A 24,238-nucleotide genomic window follows, 5' to 3' on the forward strand; every position below is an offset into this window, starting at 1 on the left:
CATATCTATCACACTGTTCATATCTAACACACAGATCATATCTATCACACTGTTCATATCTATCACACTGTTCATATCTATCACACTGTTCATATCTAACACACAGATCATATCTATCACACTGTTCATATCTATCACACAGATCATATCTATCACACTGTTCATATCTAACACACAGATCATATCTATCACACTGTTCACATCTATCACTCAGATCATATCTATCACACTGTTCATATCTAACACACAGATCATATCTATCACACTGTTCATATCTAACACACAGATCATATCTATCACACTGTTCATATATCTATCACACTGTTCATATCTATCACACTGTTCATATCTAACACACAGATCATATCTATCACACTGTTCATATCTATCACACAGATCATATCTATCACACTGTTCATATCTAACACACAGATCATATCTATCACACAGATCATATCTATCACACTGTTCATATCTAACACACAGATCATATCTATCACACTGTTCATATCTAACACACAGATCATATCTATCACACAGTCACATGGAGCCGTTCAGTCGGAGAGTTTCACACGGAAGTCAATCAGAAGCTCATCTCACACACGTCACGCGTCTCTATCAGTGAATAGTGTGCGACTGTAATCAACAAATCAGTTTTACTCCAAAAGAAAAGTCCCACTGTTTCCCTTTTCAGCAAAACTATACGAGTGTTACAGAAACATCTGGGAGAGTCGACGTGTCTCAGCACGTCAGTGACGTCACTAACCCTTCGTTCTTCATCAGATTATTCTGTAACCGGCCTTACAAACTCTCACTACGGAGAACCTGATTCATTTACATGTTCCTGGATCAACATTACCTTCAGATTTGAGGGACAGGTGTAGAGAAGCAGGGTGTGTGTGTCATTATCAGTTACTCAGAGTTTCCCAGCAGAAACCGATGAAAATATGAACACATTCACTGCATCTGAATACTCACATAAAATAAGCATCAGGATTAACAATGAGAAAAAGACAAACAACACAACTGATCAAACATCACTGATCATCATTTATCTGATTCTGTCAGTCTGAAACATGATCACAATCACTCCATTATACTTCCATTATAATCATCACACACATAATGATGAAGAAGACGGCCTAGGATACACATTTGTAATTTAATTTATACCTGAACCTACAGTAAATTAATAATATAAACTTCCATATATGTCTTCACTAAAGTTAAACCTAATTTTTTCTTTTATCCATCAAATTAATACAGTCTGATTGTGTTCAAACACATTTAAATGATGTGAAACGTTGAATTCCTCTCTATCTTTCTCTACAAAAGAGTACATGCACTGTGTGAACTATTATCGCACTTATAAGCTATGAAAAGTTTGCATTAAACTTTATTGTTAAACTCTTGCTGTGTTCGAAATCGCTCCCTATCCCTCATTCACTGTTCCCTACATTCCTCCACTAATATAGTGCACATGAAGGAGTGAGTGGACTAATATAGTGCACATGAAGGAGTGAGTGACAGCGAGTGAGTGGACTAATATAGTGCACATGAAGGAGTGAGTGGACTAATATAGTGCACATGAAGGAGTGAGTGACAGCGAGTTAGTGGACTAATATAGTGCACATGAAGGAGTGAGTGGACTAATATAGTGCACATGAAGGAGTGAGTGACAGCGAGTGAGTGGACTAATATAGTGCACATGAAGGAGTGAGTGGACTAATATAGTGCACATGAAGGAGTGAGTGACAGCGAGTGAGTGGACTAATATAGTGCACATGAAGGAGTGAGTGGACTAATATAGTGCACATGAAGGAGTGAGTGACAGCGAGTTAGTGGACTAATAAAGTGCACATGAAGGAGTGAGTGGACTAATATAGTGCACATGAAGGAGTGAGTGACAGCGAGTGAGTGGACTAATATAGTGCACATGAAGGAGTGAGTGACAGCGAGTGAGTGGACTAATATAGTGCACATGAAGGAGTGAGTGGACTAATATAGTGCACATGAAGGAGTGAGTGACAGCGAGTGAGTGGACTAATATAGTGCACATGAAGGAGTGAGTGGACTAATATAGTGCACATGAAGGAGTGAGTGACAGCGAGTGAGTTGTTCACAACATTCACAGCTGTTGTGCGGTGCAGTGTGGGATTGAATGAGACGAGTGCACTGAAACATGATCACAATCACTCCATTATACTTCCATTATAATCATCACACACATAATGATGAAGAAGACGGCCTAGGATACACATTTGTAATTTAATTTATACCTGAACCTACAGTAAATTAATAATATAAACTTCCATATATGTCTTCACTAAAGTTAAACCTAATTTTTTCTTTTATCCATCAAATTAATACAGTCTGATTGTGTTCAAACACATTTAAATGATGTGAAACGTTGAATTCCTCTCTATCTTTCTCTACAAAAGAGTACATGCACTGTGTGAACTATTATCGCACTTATAAGCTATGAAAAGTTTGCATTAAACTTTATTGTTAAACTCTTGCTGTGTTCGAAATCGCTCCCTATCCCTCATTCACTGTTCCCTACATTCCTCCACTAATATAGTGCACATGAAGGAGTGAGTGGACTAATATAGTGCACATGAAGGAGTGAGTGACAGCGAGTGAGTGGACTAATATAGTGCACATGAAGGAGTGAGTGGACTAATATAGTGCACATGAAGGAGTGAGTGACAGCGAGTTAGTGGACTAATATAGTGCACATGAAGGAGTGAGTGGACTAATATAGTGCACATGAAGGAGTGAGTGACAGCGAGTGAGTGGACTAATATAGTGCACATGAAGGAGTGAGTGGACTAATATAGTGCACATGAAGGAGTGAGTGACAGCGAGTGAGTGGACTAATATAGTGCACATGAAGGAGTGAGTGGACTAATATAGTGCACATGAAGGAGTGAGTGACAGCGAGTTAGTGGACTAATAAAGTGCACATGAAGGAGTGAGTGGACTAATATAGTGCACATGAAGGAGTGAGTGACAGCGAGTGAGTGGACTAATATAGTGCACATGAAGGAGTGAGTGACAGCGAGTGAGTGGACTAATATAGTGCACATGAAGGAGTGAGTGGACTAATATAGTGCACATGAAGGAGTGAGTGACAGCGAGTGAGTGGACTAATATAGTGCACATGAAGGAGTGAGTGGACTAATATAGTGCACATGAAGGAGTGAGTGACAGCGAGTGAGTTGTTCACAACATTCACAGCTGTTGTGCGGTGCAGTGTGGGATTGAATGAGACGAGTGCACTCACTGTGATTTCAGACACCACTACATGGCTGTCCTCTCGAATAGTGCCCTGTATAAGGGTTATAGGGGGCGATTTCGGAATCAGCTTGTGTTTTCTCTGCTGTTCACTCTAGTTCTGTCTCCCTCTGCTGGCGCTCAGTGTAACTGCAGCTGTCGTGCTGTTTCGCGGCTTTCCGGCAGTGTGGCACGAGCCCGCGCGAGTCGCTTTCCGGCAGTGTGGCACGAGCTCGCGCGAGTCGCTTTCCGGCAGTGTGGCATTGCTGGAAGAAGATGAGGAGGAAGATGTCTGAATCTCATGCCGAGGCGGGAAACGAGATGCCGAACAACAAAAAACTGAAATTAAGCAGCGACGAAAACAGCAACCCCGACCTGTCCGGAGACGATAATGTAGGTTTATTGAAAGTGTGTGTTTGGGAGTTAAGTGGAGGTTCTCTTTGTCTGTTATCGTGTGTTCATCATTAGCGCAAGATAATCACCCTCGTTTATTAGCATGATTTAGTGTGTTCAGAGTTGTGATGTTATTGTCAAGAATAACATCTGTATAATCTGACTGGCTTCGGTTATGTGTGAATGACGAACCTGCAGTCAGTCTTACTATTAATACTCATTATTATAATAATAATAATAATAATAATTAATAACAACAAAGCCTGATCGGTCTCTGTGAAGTGTGTTTGTGTGAACAGCTTTGTTTCTGTATTATATTCACTTGCATGTTTTCCCACTGTGTCTCCATCTTTCCCGATCCTCTGTGTGATTCCCGTACCTCTGTGATTCCCGATCCCTGTTTGATTCCCGATCCTCTGTGTGATTCCCGTTTCTCTGTGTGATTCCTGATCCCTGTGTGATTCCCGATCCTCTGTGTGATTCCCGTTTCTCTGTGTGATTCCCGTTTCTCTGTGTGATTCCCGATCCCTGTTTGATTCCCGATCCTCTGTGTGATTCCCGTTTCTCTGTGTGATTCCTGATCCCTGTGTGTTTCCTGATCCCTGTGTGATTCCCGATCCTCTGTGTGATTCCCGTTTCTCTGTGTGATTCCCGATCCCTGTTTGATTCCCGATCCTCTGTGTGATTCCCGTTTCTCTGTGTGATTCCTGATCCCTGTGTGTTTCCTGATCCCTGTGTGATTCCCGTTCCTCTGTGTGATTCCCGATCCCTGTTTGATTCCCGATCCTCTGTGTGATTCCCGTTCCTCTGTGTGATTCCTGATCCCTGTGTGATTCCCGATCCTCTGTGTGATTCCCGTTCCTCTGTGTGATTCCTGATCCCTGTGTGATTCCCGATCCTCTGTGTGATTCCTGATCCCTGTGTGTTTCCTGATCCTCTGTGTGATTCCCGATCCCTGTATGATTCCCAGGATGATGCGATCAGTGTGGAGAGCGGACCCAACACAGAGCGGCCGGACACTCCGACCAACACGGCTAATGCCCCGGGCAGGAAGAGCTGGGGCAAGGGCAAGTGGAAGTCCAAGAAATGCAAATACTCTTTCAAGTGTGTCAACAGTCTGAGGGTAAGAGAGCCTGTGGTGTTTCTGTAGTGTGCACTTGTGTGGCACCTGTAGTCAAGTTTATTTGTATAGCGCTTTTCACAATACAGATTGTATCAAAGCAGCTTCACAGTATTAAATTAAAATAATACAACAAAGTTTGTTTCAAGAGGAATTTATTGATTGATAAAATTAAATATCCAAAATAACCAAAATATCCCCAACTGAGCAAGCCAAAGGCAACAGTGGCAAGGAACCGAAAAACTCCATCAAGTGACCTAATGGAGAAAAAAAAACCTTGGGAGAACCCAGGCTCAGTCGGGGGCCAGTTCTCCTCTGGCATTTATGAGCTAGAGGCCGGATTGTAGTTTGAACTGTAGGATTATATTAATGCCTGGCTGAAGAGATGCGACTTTAATCTAGTTTTAAACTGGGAGAGCGAGTCTGAGCAACGAACAGCAGAGTCCTGCACGGGTCCATTTTTGGAGACCCGCCCCCGCCCGTACCCGCAAAGTTCAGCACCAGATCCGACCCGTCACCCGTGATAATATCAAAATTAAATCCGCACCCGCCCAGACCCGTTAATATTTGGCCCGTTACCCGACCCGTGCCCGCGATAAATCACACACGCTAAAATCATTCCAATTAAAGTGCTTTATTTTGTATCTCGCAGACTCGCACCTCTCAACATCGCAACAGCCTAATGAAACAGGCTAAACTAAAGTGCGCTTTGTTTTGCGCCATTCAAGTAGGCTACACAATCGGCACCTAAACAGGCTATGGAACCTAATAACATAGCCTATACGCAAAGACATGAAAGAAAAAAAAAATAACAAGAAAAAATACAACCTGCTGAGCCTGTCGCTCACAAACAATAGCCTTTATAGGCCTATGTCTATGCATTTACTTTCCCTTAAGGTTACTGTGCAGGAAAAGGATATCGTCCACAGTCCCAGGTTTAAGTTGCGTTCTCCGTTCTTGAATTACAAATCCAGCTGTGGAAAAGTCTCTCTCACTCGCAGCGCTCGATGCTGGGATGGAGAGAACATTCCGCGCAATCATTGCCAGGTTGGGAAATGTTTTCGCATGCTCCTTCCACCACAACAAAACATCGAAAGGATCCCCCTTGGGTGGCTTGAACTCGATGTATGCAGAGACCTCGTCCTCGGGCAGCACAGTGTCATCGCTGGAGTCCTCTACGTCTGACAAACAATCAACTCTTGAAACCAAACGAACTCTTTTCGCAGCTGGGCCCGCCGACATGCTGCGGCCTGGTAGATCTTCGCGTTTCTCCTCGAGTTCTATTTAAGAAATAGACACATGATGGATGTATTTATTTAAACCAAAAAAATATATAAATTTTGCCATTAACAATAATAGTAAATTAATAAAGACAAGCAATGGTGGAAGTACTGAATCTCAGTACTTAAGTAAAAGTACAAATAACCAGAGACATATTTACTTTAGTAAAAGTAGAAGTACCACAATGAAAACCCTACTTAAGTAAAAAGTACCTGATTTTAAAGGTAGGCTACTTTAAGTAGGCCTATTATACTTGCATTACAATTTATTCTCTTATATTCTAATAATTAGGGCTGTAAAACCGAAATCAAAACACACCCCTATTTGGAGTTAACATTAGCTTAAATAGAAATAGAAATCACAAAGCCTTTCTTTAAAGATAATTTCGTTTTGTATTAAATTGTAGCTTAATTTTAATCAATATTTCATCAACCAATTTCCTGGATTTAATAAGAAGTATAGCAGACAATAGATGATCACATCACGACACGGATGCGAGCGCCTGAACTGGACTTACTCTTATCATAAATTAACATGGAGATTTTTTTTTCAATTTCTGTTTTGGCAGGTGGAAAAACTGATCAGGAAATGTTTGTTTTTTTGTTTGTTTTTTAAATGAGTATTTGTACTTCGTTACATAACTGAAGACAAGTAGCATATTAGTTTGTGATTGAATAGCTTACCTTTCACAAGACGGCGTGCTTCGCTATGAACTCCCATAATGTCACCATGGTCTGCCAGCTTGTGCAGGAGATGCAGCTCAAATTTCTCAGTTAAAATCTTGAGGCATTTTTCTTTAAGCGATGACAATGTCAGACTGTCGGTAGAAGACGGCTGAAGGTGACGTCTGAGGCGCTCCAACCACACAGCTGTCAAGTGAATGGTCGGAGTTTTGGATGCTTCCAGGGCTTTGGTGGCTTCTTTGAATCGTGCCAAAAAATTCACAATGTCATGCAAAGTCTCCTTGCTTATGCAGTTTAAACGGTGTTCTTCGTTACGTTCCTCCAGAAGAGCACGGATGGCCTCGTACTGGCTGCTAATGGAGTCAAGCATCGTGTGAAGCGAGTTCCATCGCGTCTCCACGGATGCTTTCAGTGTTTTTTGCAGACGATTCTGGAGATGTGACTGCTTAAAATAAGTCACAAGCGACTTAGCGGACTCAATGAGACCAGATACCTCTGGTCCCCCAAACAAATCATCCTCAGCAGGTTTCCCAAGTGTGGTAAACAATACTGTGTTCAGGATATGTGCTGCGCAACTCAATCTCGTGGCTGTGCGGAGGGCCGCAACAATGTTTGCACCTCTGTCAGTTACGTACACTAGTTTGGGAAAGAACTCATCCAGTCCAAAATTTGCGGAGTGCTTGGACGATGGCTGGCCTGAGGTTGTCAGCTGTTTTACGTAAATTGCTGTCCCATTCAGCTGTGCAGAGCACTCGCTCCTGCAGTTCCCAATTGCTTTTAATGTAATGTATTGTCACACAGAGATATCCAATTTTTCGGAAATCATCCGTCCACAAATCCAGCGTCACAGTCCCGTTGCTCTCGGTCAATTGTTCCCTCAGCTCCGGAATTATGTCTGGTCTTTTATCCTCGGCATATTTAGTGCTCCTACGGGAGACTGTAGTTGGATCGGGCAGAAGCTGACGCGCGTCCACAAGGCCAGCTCGTGCCCCAGTGTCAATTAAGCCCTGTGCCAGTTCCAAAAATCCATCGCCGCACACGGTCTCAAATGATCTAATGTCTCGACACACAAATTGCACAGCCAATTGTGTTATCGCTTCCTTGTCTTCCCCTCTTGGAGGTTTGTAGCCTTTGGCAAAGTACCTGTCAATTGTCGCACTGGCAACCCCTGCTGTGCTCCTGCAAGTCTCGACGTGCTTCCTAAGAGAAGACGTGCCCAGCTTCCGGCTATCAAACGCCAAAACTTTATGGCATGTTTTGCAAGCCGCAAAGCCGCTTATGATGTTATTTTCCTGATCTCGTATTACACCACACTTTCTCCACACATCCGATTTTGCCTTTAAAGACTCGTTGTCAACAATTGTATATGCTCCACTCGCCAACTTTCCTTTTACTTCATCCATCCTGCAACGCTCGCTCCAACTAGGCTACGAGAAGCATCAACAAAAGTCGCACTGTCGCAGTGGTGGTGACGTGATGGGTCAAATGTCATATCGTTGTTTCGTATGTGTAATAGTAATTTAGACATACAAATATTGCACATATTTTTCATCTGCGCTACTACCCGCCAGCAAAGAGTTAATTATCCGCCCGCATCCCCGCCCGTGAATTTTAGGAATGTCACGAATCCACCCGTTTTTGCCACTTACCCAACCCGTTGCAGGACTCTGACGAACAGTATCAGGAAGACTATTCCAGAGTTTTGGAGCCAAATGTGAAAATTCTCTCCCTCCTTTGGTGGTTCTGGATATCCTAGGTATGACCAAAAGCCTTGAATTTAGTGATCTTAAAGAGCGCGATGGATTATAGGGTGATAGAAGATCCGTTAAATAGACTGTAGCTAAGCCGTTTAGGGCTTTATAAGTCAGTAGCAATACCTTGTAATTAATACGGAGCTTTATAGGTAACCAATGCAGTGATGATAAAATCGGTGTTATATGATCATATTTTCTTGATCTCGTAAGAACTCTAGCGGCGGCATTTTGGACTAACTGTAGCTTGTTTATTGAGGATGCAGGACAACCAGCTAATAAAGCATTACAGAAATCCAGTCTCGAGGTCATGAATGCATGAACTAACTTTTCTGCATCAGAAACTGATAGCATATTACGTAGCTTAGCAATGTTTCTAAGGTGGAAAAAGGCTGTAGTGTGTGGCACCTGTAGTGTGCACTTGTGAGACCCCTTGACAGTGTAATGTGACGCGTGCAGGAGGATCACGGGCAGCCGCTGTTCGGGGTTCAGTTTAACTGGCACAGTAAAGAAGGAGATCCACTGGTGTTCGCTACTGTCGGGAGCAACCGGGTGAGTGAAGACTCACTCCTTATTCATTAAACACACACTCTCTCACACACAAACAGTCACTTTCTCTCTCTCACACACACACACACACACACACACACACACACACACACACACACACACACATGTGTCTCTGCTGATTCTCTGTCTTGTTCCTGCAGGTGACTCTATACGAGTGTCATTCTCAAGGAGAGATTCGGCTGCTGCAGTCGTATGTGGATGCTGATGTATCCTTCTCAGAGCTTGGGTTCTGTGTGTGTGTGTGTGTGTGTGTGTGTGTGTGTTAGGGCTGTCAACGAATATTCTAAATTCGAATATATATTCGAATAGTTTTAAAAAACAGAAATTCGAACGTGAAAATTAATATTCGAATGTGAATTTCGAATATGGAAAAACACGCCCGCGGAAGCAGAGGCGCGGCTGTCTGCTTTGCGAGTGGGCGCGCGCGCTGCCTGAAGCCTTGTTTATACTTTCGCCCATAGACATGTATAGAAAGGCTAGATGGCTCAAGGCGGAGTCAGCTGTGTCGTCACTTGGCGGCCATCTTAGGTCAGGAGACTGCGCTGCTGCTCCCTGCTGCTGTGGACGGAAGGTGAGTGACATACGCCAACTAAAATGCTCGTAACTTGCTGAATTCTTGACGGATTTACAAACGGTTTGGTTTATTACAAACCTTATTAACGTGGCTATGATTTGTGCTGATGCCTTTTGTGGCTATAATTTTTCACAAGTATGCAGTTAAATAGCCGCATCCCTGACGTTTATGACACACCAAGCCGTTTGAAAATCGGTTGAAAATTGAGCAAAATATAGTTATTTCAGCACTACATGCACAATAGACTTTAATGTTATAACTGGACGAGCGGTCCTGTCCTAAGATGGCCGCCGTGTGACGTCGTCGGGTCCCATTGGCTCTCAGCGCCGGTAAGCTATCTAGCCTTTCTATACATGTCTATGCTTTCGCCTGTCTCCGCAGCGCGAGTCTATGGCAAGCCAAGAGGCTCAGAAATACGCCATAGATTAATCGCGTTTAAAGCCAAACGCCGTCAAATACGGCGTTTTAAACCGTATTGGACGCCGTAAAATACGCCGTTGTAATTACAAACGCCGTAAAAGAGGCGCGAAATACGTCAATGACGCCGTATTTGACGGCGTTTTAGTGTGCATGGAAAGCGCCGCTTTTTACGCCGTTCATCTCGCCATATGACGCCGTAAAAAACGCCGTTTTGGTTGCACAGAGCGCGCGCTATTTACGGCGTTTTGCTTATAGTATAATGAGACACGCCCGCTGATTTCTACAGCCAGTAAGTTTGAACTGTTCTCTCCCAATCAATGATGAACTGAGTCAGACCAGACGAATTCAGCACGGATCATTCAATCCAATTCTTATGCTCATATATGAGGAGTTATTAAACAAGGAAAATAATCCAGGTCGTATTGGCTTAACTCGGCACATTTCCATCTAAGTGCTGAATAACACAAAATATTATAACCCATAGAATGCCCTATGAATTTGTGTTTTAAATAGGCCTATTTGAAAAAAAATAAGACAAATGTATTTTTTGCTATTTCTAAAAAATGTGGCAGGTTTGTTGGTATGTCTATAAGCTTCTCCTTTCAGAATTATTAGTGTTCCGATTTTTTTAGGCTAATTAAATTCGTGTTTTATTCATATTACATTGATTATATATTCATTAAATAGCATTATTACATTTCGTTATATCCAATATATTTTTGTAAAATGAAGATTCAAATATTTTGCCCTTTCGATCGTCCAGTTCATAGTGAAATAAACGACTTGGGGGAAAAAGTCCTTTGTGGGTATAGAAGTTCAGTGAGTAAAGCCGTTTTTAAAATACGAATTTTGAAATAATTTCCGTCATTTTAAAAGATAAAACATAAGGTGCAAGGGGAGCAAACTCAGCAAATGACAATAAATAAATAAATAAAAATAACATAGCCTAGTTATTTCTTTCCCACAAATATGAAACTAAATGCGCTTATTTAATGGCAGTATAGTAGGCCTACAGATTCTCTATTTGTACAAATTGCTGCACATTCATTTAATTCTGAATTTTGCACACACAAGTTGAAAGGCATTTGTTCAAATCAAGTTCACGGATAATTGTGCTTGCATTTATTAATCATTATGATACTAAAATCATAACAAAGTGGGCTATGCTATGTACAAAAAAAAATAAAAATCAGATGAGCCCAGAACGCAATTACACGTTAAGTATTTTCCCCCCATAGAAAACCATTATAAGAACGCTTCATGTGGCTTATTGCAGATTAGAATGTCCCCTTATTATGTCGAAATAACGAGATATTATGTCGATACTACTGCTGTGTCCACCATGGTCTCCACCATGGTTTGGGATCTGACTGGCCAGCGTATTTAACTTTGCTGTCTTTTTGAAATTTTTCCCCTGAGTGAAACGATCGAGGCTAACAGCAATCTCAACTAGCACAACAAGCGGGCAAGTCATGTGTCACCCATGTTCACATGTTCCGGCTCAAATTAAGCCCTGTGTGACACCCTTTTAAAATATGAAAATCCTATTAATTTAGCTTTATTGATTTGAATGTTCTTTAATATTTTCTTTAATTTCAGTTTATTATTTAGCTTGGATTAGTTTAATACATAAAATTAATAATTCCTTGGGAGCATACTTGGATTACCACAAATGATCCGTGCTGAATTCGTCTGGTCTGACTCAGTTCATCATTGATTGGGAGAGAACAGTTCAAACTTACTGGCTGTGGAAATCAGCGGGCGTGTCTCATTATACTATAAGCAAAACGCCGTAAAATAGCGCGCGCTCTGTGCAACCAAAACAGCGTTTTTTACGGCGTCATATGGCGAGATGAACGGCGTAAAAAGCGGCGCTTTCCATGCACACTAAAACGCCGTCAAATACGGCGTCATTGACGTATTTCGCGCCTCTTTTACGGCGTTTGTAATTACAACGGCGTATTTTACGGCGTCCAATGCGGTTTAAAACGCCGTATTTGACGGCGTTTGGCTTTAAACGCGATTAATCTATGGCGTATTTCTGAGCCTCTTGGCTTGCCATACGAGTCTCCGCAGACTGCGCGCGCACCTCCCCCAAACGGACGAGGCGTTTATACTCGACGCGCTCGCCGTTGTACTATTCTTTGAAACGATAGGGGGCGATTCGCGCTCGTGCGGACGCGTCGAGTATAAACAAGACTTGAGGGACAGGTCACACGAGTCGCACTGTCTAGCACAGCGTCACTGCTGAAAGTTGACAGTGCACTAAAAGACAATGGAATAAATTGCAGTCAGTTTTTCCTTTTTTAATACAAGCACCAATAATGTAAGTAGCCTTTTTCTTTTTTAATAGCACTTTATTTTTTATGAACCTCAGGGTAAAAGTTCTTTGTTGTCACATTTCTCGGAATTGTGTGCCTCATTTTATTTAAAGTTAAACAGAAAAGTTCCATGTTTCCCACAGCTCGCTCGGAGCGTTCAATGTCGGTTCTATACTGTAAAACTTCAATTAATGTTAATACATTTGTTTCAATCACTGAATGAAGCCTGCTATATTTGGGGCAAGAGTCGCGACCTTAATTTGCTTGCACAAAACTCTTGATCAGCACTCAACATGTGCTTATTGTTGTTCATTTTACCGTTATGAGCAGAGAGAGCGTGAGCGCGAGGGCGAGAGAGAGAGAGAGAGAGTGCCTGCGAGTGAGCGAGACTGAGGTCTGCGGTCTTGGCCATTAGTTTATTTACTTGGTTTTGTGTTGGTAATACATTGTCAAATATGTTTAAACTTAAATTAACTACCTATACAAGTTATGTATGTCTCTTTGTATTAATTTGTCCTGTTATTGACGTAATGCGCGTCATTGAAAAAATGCGACCAGATGTTCGAATAGTTCGAATATTCGTGTGTTTTTTAGAGGGAATATTCGAACGTCATTTTTGAGCAATTTTGACAGCCCTAGTGTGTGTGTGTGTGTGTGTCAATCTGTCTGACTGTGTGTGTGTGTGTCTGTCTGTCTGACTGTGTGTGTGTGTGTGTGTGTGTGTGTGTCTGTCTGTCTGACTGACTGGGTGTGTTAGACTGTCTGACTGTGTGTGTGTGTGTGTCAATCTGTCTGACTGTGTGTGTGTGTGTGTGTGTGTGTGTGTGTCTGTCTGTCTGACTGACTGGGTGTGTGACACTCTGTGTGTGTGTGTGTGTGTGTGTGTGTGTCTGACTGTGTGTGTGTGTGTGTGTGTGTGTGTTAGACTGTCTGACTCTGTGTGTGTGTGTGTGTGTGTGTGTGTGTGTGTGTGTGTGTGTGTGTGTGTGTGTGTCTGTCAGACTGTCTGGCTGTGTGTGTGTGTCTGACTGACCGGGTGTCTGACTGACTGTGTGTGTGTGTGTGTGTGTGTGTGTGTGTGTGTGTGTGTGTGTCTGTCAGACTGTCTGACTCTGTGTGTGTGTGTGTGTCTGTCAGACTGTCTGGCTGTGTGTGTGTGTGTGTGTGTGTGTGTGTGTGTGTGTTAGACTGTCTGACTCTGTGTGTGTGTGTGTGTGTGTGTGTGTGTGTGTGTATGTGTGTGTGTGTGTGTCTGTCAGACTGTCTGGCTGTGTGTGTGTGTCTGACTGACCGGGTGTCTGACTGACTGTGTGTGTGTGTGTGTGTGTGTGTTAGACTGTCTGACTCTGTGTGTGTGTGTGTGTGTGTGTGTGTGTGTGTGTGTGTGTCTGTCAGACTGTCTGGCTGTGTGTGCGTGTCTGACTGACTGTCTGGCTGTGTGTGTGTGTCTGACTGACTGGGTGTGTGTCTGACTCTGTGTATGTGTGTGTGTGTGTGTGTTAGACTGTCTGACTCTGTGTGTGTCTGACTGTGTGTGTGTCTGACTGACTCTGTGTGTGTTAGACTGTCTGACTGACTGTGTGTCTGTCTGACTGACTGGGTGTCTGACTGACTGTGTGTGTGTGTCTGACTGACTGTGTGTGTGTGTGTGTCTGACTGACTGTGTGTGTCTGTCTGTCTGTCTGACTGACTGGGTGTGTGTCTGACTCTGTGTGTGTGTGTGTTAGACTGTCTGACTGTGTGTGTGTCTGACTGTGTGTGTGTGTGTGTGTGTGACTGACTGACTGACTGACTGACTGGGTGTGTGTCTGACTCTGTGTGTGTGTGTGTTAGACTGTCTGACTGACTGTGTGTGTGTTAGACTGTCTGACTGACTGTGTGTGTGTTAGACTGTCTGATTGTGTGTGTTAGACTGACTGACTGGGTGTGTGTCTGACTCTGTGTGTGTGTGTCTGTTAGACTGTCTGACTGTGTCTGACTGTGACTGTGTGTGTGTGCCGTGGGCGTGTGTTTTTCCTTCACTCTCGCTCTGTCAGGCTGATGAGAACTTCTACACCTGCGCCTGGACATTCGACTCGAGCACCAGTCACCCGTTACTAGCCGTCGCCGGGTCACGCGGGATCATCCGCATCATCAACCACATCACCATGCAGTGTGTCAAGGTGAGAGCCAGTGACTGTGCTGAACTCTCTCGTGTGTTTCTGCTCCTCCGTCACACTCACACACACACACACTCCTCTCGCCCGCAGCATTACGTCGGACACGGGAACGCCATTAACGAACTCAAGTTTCACCCGCGGGACCCGAACCTGCTGCTGTCCGTCAGTAAAGGTAATGAGGCGGACGGTTCAGACGGACACACGTGATCAGCGCTCAGTGTTTCATCGTGTGTGTGTGTGTGTGTGTGTGTGTGTGTGTGTGTGTGTGTGTGTAGATCATGCGCTGCGCCTGTGGAACGTTCAGACAGACACATTGGTGGCCATCTTTGGTGGAGTCGAAGGCCATCGGGACGAGGTGTTGAGTGCGGTGAGTCTCAGAGGATTCCCTGTGTGTGTGTGTCTCATTATAATAAACGCGCTGGTGATGATGACGTTTGTGAGGTGATGAAAAGCTAATAGAAAGTGAGTGTGTTTGTAGGATTTCGACCTGCTCGGGGAGAAGATCATGTCGTGTGGGATGGACCACTCGCTGAAGCTGTGGAGGATCGACTCTGAGCGGATGCTGAAAGCCATTCGCGGCTCGTACGAGTACAACCCCAGCAAAACCAACCGGTCAGTGCTCACTATCTAGTGCACTTCCTGCCCTGATGCCCACTCATTCATCCTGTCGTTTTACATGCGGTTTCAGGCCTTTTGTGTCTCAGAAGATCCACTTCCCAGACTTCTCGACGCGGGACATCCACAGGAACTACGTGGACTGTGTGCGCTGGCTCGGAGACCTGATCCTCTCCAAGGTGCTCCACCCGAAACACACAAGCTCATACACACACTTCTGTTCGTTCACTCATCTTTATTATTTCTCTTGTTTGGTCATGTTTCGCAGTCATGTGAGAACGCAATTGTGTGTTGGAAACCTGGGAAAATGGAAGACGATATTGACCATATCAAACCGAACGAGTCTAATGTGACGATTCTCGGCCGCTTTGATTACAGTCAGTGTGACATTTGGTACATGCGCTTCTCTATGGACTTCTGGCAGAAGGTATACAGTGGAGTTCAGTCTCGTTCTGCTATCAAGTGAACTGTAGGATACAGACAACAGCAAGCTAATGACACACAGTGGCAATAAGTAGTGTTTGTAAGAAGATGATTGAGTGTGTGTGTGTCTTCACCCTCTCAGATGCTTGCTCTGGGAAATCAAGTCGGGAAGCTGTACGTTTGGGACCTGGAAGTGGAAGATCCTCATAAAGCAAAGTAAGTCTACTTGATAGGTGTCCTCACCTGTGTGTGTGTGTGTGTGTGTACTTGTACAACTATCTTTGTGAGGACCAGTTTGAGTGTTAGACCAGTGGAGTGAGGACAGAGAGAGTAAAGTGAGGACATGTTGGCCGGTCCTCTGTTTCTGAGAGCCTTTAAAAGCCTGTTTGAGGGTCAAGACTTGGTTTTAGGGATAAGGTTATAATGAGGTTAAGGGTCGGTTTAGGGTCAGGGGTCGGGTTAGTTGTGATGGGTAAGGTTAGGGTAAGCAGCTAGAGATTGCATTGTGTCAATTAATGTCCTCATAAAGATAAATGTACAAGAAAGTGTGTGTGTGTGTCTCTCCTCACCTGTGTGTGTGTGTGTGTGTGTGTGTGTGTCCTCAGGTGTACGACACTCACTCTCCCCAAGTGCACTTCTGCGATCCGGCAGACGAGCTTCAGTCGGGACAGTGGGATCCTGATCGCTGTGTGTGACGACGCCTCAATCTGGCGCTGGGACCGGTTGCGCTGACACACTCCTCTCGCGTGTGTGTGTGTGTGTGACGACGCCACCATCTAGCGCTGGGACTGGCTGCGCTGACACACTCCTCATGCATCACATGATGATCAACTTCTTATCTCATTGCTTTTGTTTTTATCTTGACATTGCTTTCGTCTTTTGTTTCTTTGTCTGACTTTAATAAAATCTATTTTTCTAACCTATTTCTTTCTCTTTTCTTCAATCTCACTAGCCTGTTTTAAACCAGACCATTCTCAGTAGTAACTGAGTTAGTAGTAACTGAGTTATGATCTGGCAAAGCTTCATTAATAACTCATTTCCAAAGGGGCGTCACCAACGGACGTCGCTCAAATGCCTCTGGGCGCAATTGGATAGACCTAAAACCAATCAGAGCGATCGTCATTGTGTAAAGCCCACCCCAACGTTTCTGATTGGTGCCGTGATTTCGATGGATAAGAAATGGGCTTAAATGGGCTCTTTGCCAGAGCAAATCTAATTTGCCGGAAGTTTGTCTGGGTTTTCCCAGGCTACAATCTCACTTAAATTGTTGTGAAATTGTTTAATTAAAGCCAACGCTTTTTGATGGTAAACTAAGATTCACTGATTTCACCAGCTTATATTTTGATTGTGTTGGACAATAAACCACTGAAATTTACAACATTATTGTTAGTGGATTAAAAACGGGGATCAAAATCTGAAGATTAGAATTAGAATTAATAAATGTAATATATGATGCTGAATGAGCACTGGTGCTCCATTTTCTTCACGGCTGAGCCTAATGTTATGAGCTGTTCTGTGCTTCACAATCTCACTCTTCTCAATGAGGACAGCGTTGATCAGGAGGATGAGGAAGACCATGATGAAGACCTGAACCCTGAGGAAGACCATGATGAAGACCTGAACCCTGAGGAAGACCATGATGAAGACCTGAACCCTGAGGAAGACCATGATGAAGACCTGAACCCCGAGGAAGACCATGATGAAGACCTGAACCCCTGAGGAAGACCATGATGAAGACCTGAACCCCGAGGAAGACCATGATGAAGACCTGAACCCCGAGGAAGACCATGATGAAGACCTGAACCCCGAGGAAGACCATGATGAAGACCTGAACCCTGAGGAAGACCATGATGAAGACCTGAACCCTGAGGAAGACCATGATGAAGACCTGAACCCTGAGGAAGACCATGATGAAGACCTGAACCCCGAGGAAGACCATGATGAAGACCTGAACCCTGAGGAAGACCATGATGAAGACCTGAACCCTGAGGAAGACCATGATGAAGACCTGAACCCCGAGGAAGACCATGATGAAGACCTGAACCCCTGAGGAAGACCATGATGAAGACCTGAACCCCGAGGAAGACCATGATGAAGACCTGAACCCTGAGGAAGACCATGATGAAGACCTGAACCCTGAGGAAGACCATGATGAAGACCTGAACCCTGAGGAAGACCATGATGAAGACCTGAACCCCGAGGAAGATCATTATGAAGACCTGAACCCCGAGGAAGATCATGATGAAGACCTGAACCCCGAGGAAGACCATGATGAAGACCTGAACCCCGAGGAAGACCATGATGAAGACCTGAACCCTGAGGAAGACCATGATGAAGACCTGAACCCCGAGGAAGACCATGATGAAGACCTGAACCCCGAGGAAGACCATGATGAAGACCTGAACCCTGAGGAAGACCATGATGAAGACCTGAACCCCGAGGAAGACCCCGAGGAAGATCATGATGAAGACCTGAACCCCGAGGAAGACCATGATGAAGACCTGAACCCCGAGGAAGATCATGATGAAGACCTGAACCCCGAGGAAGATCATTATGAAGACCTGAACCCCGAGGAAGACCATGATGAAGACCTGAACCCCGAGGAAGACCATGATGAAGACCTGAACCCCGAGGAAGATCATTATGAAGACCTGAACCCCGAGGAAGATCATTATGAAGACCTGAACCCCGAGGAAGATCATGATGAAGACCTGAACCCCGAGGAAGACCATGATGAAGACCTGAACCCCGAGGAAGACCATGATGAAGACCTGAACCCCGAGGAAGATCATGATGAAGACCTGAACCCAGAGGAAGACCATGATGAAGACCTGAACCCCGAGGAAGACCATGATGAAGACCTGAACCCCGAGGAAGATCATGATGAAGACCTGAACCCTGATGAAGACCTGAACCCCGAGGAAGATCATGATGAAGACCTGAACCCCGAGGAAGATCATGATGAAGACCTGAACCCCGAGGAAGATCATGATGGAGACCTAAACCCTGAGGAAGATCATGATGAAGACCTGAACCCCGAGGAAGACCATGATGAAGACCTGAACCCCGAGGAAGATCATTATGAAGACCTGAACCCCGAGGAATATGGAATGCCAAGTCTGCCAATATTAAAAATAAATAAATACATAAATAAATATACAAATAAATGTAAAAAATAAATATATAAATATATAAATAAATATACATAGAAAAGCAAAAAACGAAAATAAATAATTATTTATACATTTATTTCCTTATTTATGTATATCTTTATTTTTTTCCACATTTATTTATTTCTACATTTATTTATTTCTACATTTATTTATTTCTACATTTATTTATTTCTACATTTATTTATTTCTACATTTATTTATTCATTCATTTATTTATTCATTCATTTATTTATTCATTCATTTATTTATTCATTCATTTATTTATTCATTTATTTATTCATTCATTTATTCATTCATTTATTTATTCATTCATTTATTTATTTATTCATTCATTTATTTATTCATTCATTTATTTATTCATTCATTTATTTATTTATTCATTTATTTATTTATTCATTCATTTATTCATTCATTTATTTATTTATTCATTCATTTATTTATTTATTCATTTATTTATTTATTCATTCATTTATTCATTCATTCATTTATTCATTCATTCATTCATTCATTCATTTATTTCTTCCTACATTTCTTCCTGCATAGGGTAATGAGGAGGGCGTGGTTTACCTCAGACATAGCAATCGAGCTCAGAGTAAGCGAAGGCGAAGGGTTGAGGCCACAGTGACACCCTGTGGCGAAATACAATAAGTATCACTCACTGACGTTGATAGGGTCTGTGACTGCGAGGTATATGGTCAGAATCCTAAATCTTACTGTGTGACATGGATAGGCTACTCTTTATTCCGGACATGGCCGTAGAACATCGTTTGGTCTGGATTTGTAAAATGTCCTGGGCTAACAAACATGAAACAGGGACTCTGAAACGGAAGCGCTTGATATTTTCCATTTTTCGGTCAGAACTCACAGAAAGGAAGCAGGGCACATATAGGCTACAGTGAAGTCGACGCAAGCATATTGACCAATGCTTTTGAAACGAGACCATTGCATTTGAATGTAGCCTGATTTCCAAAAACAATACTGACAGCAACAGAACCAGGGCCGCGGGAAGAGGTTTTAGGTTGTGGGTGCTCACCACTTTTGAATAAGAAACAATATCAAGACTATAAAACTCGTCAAAAAACGTGCACACACTCCAACCACCTGCCTCACATTACATTTTTGACTTTATTGATTCTGCTTTTATTCGTAATGCAATGGACCGGTCAATGGGACATAAATTAATCCTTAAAGGATGGGACTTTATGGGACATTTGCACAAAAATAATAAATAACTTACCGTAGCTTAATAACTTCTTAGTTTATTTCTTCAAGGCACTTCTCTAATATAAATGCAAGGCCTAACCCTCTGGTGCTCTTCGCGTGTCACTCTAAAATGACTGAATTTAGTTTTTTTATTTCAATGAAATGAATGTACTATATTTTAGTTTGATAATGTTTTTTATTTAATGTTTTGTATTTTTAGGGGATTTTATGGCACTAAATAATATTTGCGCTGTATTTATAATCCATTTTTTCAGTTTTTGAGCAAGACCTGAAAATTTAATTTCCAACTTAAACTGGTAAATCTTGAACGCTTTAGAGCGACAGACTGAAGTTAGATCTCTGTTCAAAGAGTTAGGTTAGATTACACTTGGAAGATTATTGCAGAAGTGAAAAAAGTTTTAAAAAGGGAATGTAAAAAAAGTTACAGAATTTTGCGTTTATTGTTGTAAAACATGTTTTACTCTAAAACTGTGAGAAAATCAAAGCCATAAATCTAAACAAGTTCAAAATTTGCTTTCAGTAACATTTTATTTGGCCGCAGTACCAAAAGTTTTCACTAGAGGAAATTCATCTCATTCATTTCTGACCGCGAGGAGCTCGAGTGTGACTGTCGTGTTCAGGACCATTTTACCGGTTCGAAAAACTAAAATTAACCCATGTTAGCAAACTGCATGTTTAGTATTACCTTGAACTGTTCATTTCTGAAGTGGCCATAACTTGGACACAGTCAGCTCTGATAACTCTCAACTGTGATGTCGACGCAAGCCTTTTCTGTAAAGCTGCTTTAAACGATGTATAGTGAATTTGTGAAAAGCACTATAGAAATAAATGTGAATTGAACAAATATATACACCAATAATTATTCATACAGGTTGTGATTCTGATGAGCAAGTTGGTCCAGATAAGCTGTGTACCGACCCGTCTTTCCAGAGCAAGAGTTCAGAATCCCGTGCTGAACTCCGAGATTTGAGAAGCAGTCGTCAGTGAAATAAAGGGAACACAGCAGAAGTCTGGGATTATAGAGCTGTGGTAAAGAGTAAAGATGAACTTTAACCTCTGATTCTTCACAGCCTCTTCCTTTGGCAGTGATAATAAACCGGATTGACTCCCACAGTGGAGAGAACCGCATCGAGATGACATGATAAAGACACGATCGAGTGACATTAAGATCTAGAAGGCATTATCCAGATGTAGAGAGTCGAGACGTGTGAACTTCACCAACATAGAGCTGGTTTGAGCGGGTCAGAGTCGACTCTTCTTATGAGATAAACTAACTTTATTTATGATGCACTTTCAGCTTTAAAACTTTGCAGACTGTTTCCATCCCCACACAGCTGCATTACACACTGCAGGAACGGGAATGTTATAGACATGAGACGTTGGTGGAACTGGTTTAACTGTTCAGCACCTCCCTGAGTATATAACACATATAACATATATAACAGTCTGAACAAATGAGTTATTTCTTCCTTCTTTTTTTCCCCCTTTACCTTTTCATGAAGACTGTCAGCTGTCGAACTTCAAGGGAGAAATCTGTTTCCACTCCTTCCTCTCTTCTGCTGCTTGCTTTGGGTCTCTAAAACAATAAATTCATCAGATCTCCATTTTTCCATCTTTTGGTCGAATCTGGATCCCATCCACATACGCCTTCGCTCCCACGAAGTAGGCCGTCTTTCCAGCTCTCCTGGGGGCTCATTTATAAAACTGTGCGTAGGATCCTCACTAAAAGTGTACGTGCGCCCGAAAGCCAAAAATGGCGTACGCAAAAAAATATTCAGACTTATAAAACCGTTCGTACACCAGAACCTGCGCAGAATTCACTTTCTAAATCCCAGTCAGTGGAAGATTGTGCGCATGTGCGTCTCCACCCCGAAATAACCATATATGGAGCTTACAACGCCTAGTTTTACTATGCAGATCCTCATCTGCATATCATTTGCATATGATTATTCATCCAACGTTTAACGGTACAAGACACATTACATTAATAAAAATCAAGTAGTTGCCTATCCTTGCCTTGTTTTTGAATACATAAATCAAATAGTGTAAAAGACATTTCAGAGAAAGTTTTTCTCAATCTTTTCCACTGGCCGAATTGTATTTTTAATTGATTTATATTTTTAATGGAAACAGATTGGCCTTGGGCATTATTTGCACGAAACTATTTTCTCAGCCAATCTGGTATTATCATGATAAGCAATTATCTCTGTGGTTAAAACATTAAAACATTAAAACATTAACACACAGCACACCACAGGAGAAGTGTTCAGAAGCATCGCATACACTACAAATATTTCTATTGATTGAATATAAAAAATGTTGTAACTTCTCAGTAATGATTTCATGTTTAAGTGTTTAACTCCATTAATTTGAATGGCATATTTAATCTAAATGTTTATATCAGGAGTAAAACATAGTTTAAATCATTATTTTATTTATTAAACTGTTATTCGCGTCAGTTTCACTAAACGGCCCAGCGCGCTCGCTGACTCGGACATTTAAGAAGGGATGGATATTTGCTTCAAGTGACAGGCTTGGTGTGTGAAATTATATTAGTATTATCTTTCTGTATATGTTTAATCTTCTTTAGATTTTCTGTCCAAAAGTGACCAAAAAGACACTTAACTCCAGCTCACCATCGGTGTCACCAAACTGCTCCATCTCCAGAACGCTCGTACGCATGGGTCAGAGTTTGCGTGCAGGTGCGCACATTATCCCGTCAAGTTTGTTTTTATAAATCACAACTTATGCGTTGGAAGTGTCGTACGGGTCTCTCAGGGCCTGTGTGTGCGACGCCACGGTTATAAATGAGGCCCCTGGCGCACTCCACCTCTGGCCACAGCCGGGATGTCTCGCTGCTCGATCAGCGGGCGTCAACTCTTCCTTGAACTGCAACTGGTGAGTCTTCAAGTACTCACTGGTTTAGGCTGCCCTCCAGAGAACATCTTCCTCAGATCGTGAATGAGCACAGGCCTGCCTCGCTGGTTCTCCCTGTTGATCCCAGTCGATAAGCCGCATCATCTGTGCTCGTGTTGAATCTCTCTCTCTTTCCCTTCTTACTCTAGCCTGGGAAAACCCAGACAAACTTCCGGCAGATTTAGATTTGCTCTGCGAGTAGTCTGGCAAAGAGCCCATTCAAGACCATTTCTAACCCGTCCAAATCGCGGCACCAACAGAAACGTTGAGGCGGGCTTTACACGATGACGATCGCTCTGATTGGTTTTAGGTCTATCCAATTGCGCCCAGAGGCATTTGAGTGACGTCCGGTGGTGACGCCCCCTTTGGAAATGAGTTATTAATGAAGCTTTGCCAGACCATAACTCAGTTACTAGTGAGAACGGTCTGGTTTTAACCAGGATATCTCCTCATCAATACATGAAATATATAGAAGGTTCGTTTTTGAATACGTTCATATTAACACAGAAGGGGTGTCCGGGTATTGTTCTACTTAGTAAACCAGGACCTACGGTTGTTGTTTAGTTTCTCTTAATGTTTAACCCTAACCCTAATGTTAACGATATTAATAAAAGAAAGGCTGTATTTTAATTTATTACAAGAAACGCATAGCAACTTTTGGAAGAGTCAGTGGGGGTCAGGAGGACATTCGGTTGAGTCATGGTACACATACACCAGCAGGGGGCGCTATTCTCTGAGGGCATTTCAGGGGTAAAAGTCTTCATAATGAGAGTAATAATAATGGAAGGTGGCTAATAATCATATTAGAGGACTCTTATAAGCAATATATTATTGCTAATGTTTATGGTACTAATTGCAAATCTACAAATTTTATTTTACTCCATGAATTAGAAAAACGAATTATAGACCAAATACATGAATGTATTCTTGAGGATGATTTTAATATAGTAATAGCTAGATGTCCTCCCAAAGGTGTAAGATATCAGCAGTGAGATTATCTCTGGGTTACACAGTAGCTTCAGTCGTGTTGATATCTGGCTTTTACTCACCGCACATCTATACACATCTTTATCACCACTAATGACAGTAGAAAGAACTTGAGCAGAAGTGGATACTGGATTTTAAACAATTATTTATTATTAAATGATGAATTTAAATGTGAAGTCTTACAAATAATTGATAAATACTATAATCAGGGTGTAATTACTCACCAGTATGGGCTGACGTGGGATTTTATGAAGTATAAAGTGAGGAGTTTAGCAGTTAAAATGAGTAAAACGGGCCAAAACTAATGCAGTAACTCATAAACTCTGGAAACGCCCACAGATCTGAATCTCTG

The 24,238-nt window shown here is 42.4% G+C and overlaps 1 protein-coding gene across 1 annotated transcript; it reads left to right on the forward strand.

Moving 5' to 3' along the window:
• Window positions 1-3,510: 3,510 nt before the first annotated feature.
• Window positions 3,511-16,509, forward strand: eed (embryonic ectoderm development). Its single transcript, XM_082165017.1, has 12 exons — window positions 3,511-3,669; window positions 4,640-4,792; window positions 8,964-9,056; window positions 9,215-9,280; window positions 14,426-14,551; window positions 14,639-14,720; window positions 14,824-14,915; window positions 15,027-15,160; window positions 15,237-15,342; window positions 15,432-15,590; window positions 15,729-15,802; window positions 16,192-16,509. Exons 1-12 carry the CDS (start codon window positions 3,553-3,555, stop codon window positions 16,316-16,318), a joined length of 1,329 nt encoding a protein of 442 aa, XP_082021143.1. The 5' UTR covers window positions 3,511-3,552; the 3' UTR covers window positions 16,319-16,509.
• Window positions 16,510-24,238: the final 7,729 nt, after the last annotated feature.

Source organism: Leuciscus leuciscus, assembly GCF_965113295.1.
Source record: "Leuciscus leuciscus genome assembly, chromosome: 3".
In the NCBI taxonomy this organism is placed as follows: Eukaryota; Metazoa; Chordata; class Actinopteri; order Cypriniformes; family Leuciscidae; genus Leuciscus; species Leuciscus leuciscus.

Coding starts and splice junctions, on each gene's coding strand:
- eed (XM_082165017.1), top strand. CDS start 3,553: ATGAGGAGGAAGATGTCTGAATCTCATGCCGAGGCGGGAAACGAGATG. Junction 14,916..15,026: donor GGGACGAGGTGTTGAGTGCG/GTGAGTCTCAGA, acceptor GTGTGTTTGTAG/GATTTCGACCTGCTCGGGGA. Junction 15,803..16,191: donor GAAGATCCTCATAAAGCAAA/GTAAGTCTACTT, acceptor GTGTGTCCTCAG/GTGTACGACACTCACTCTCC.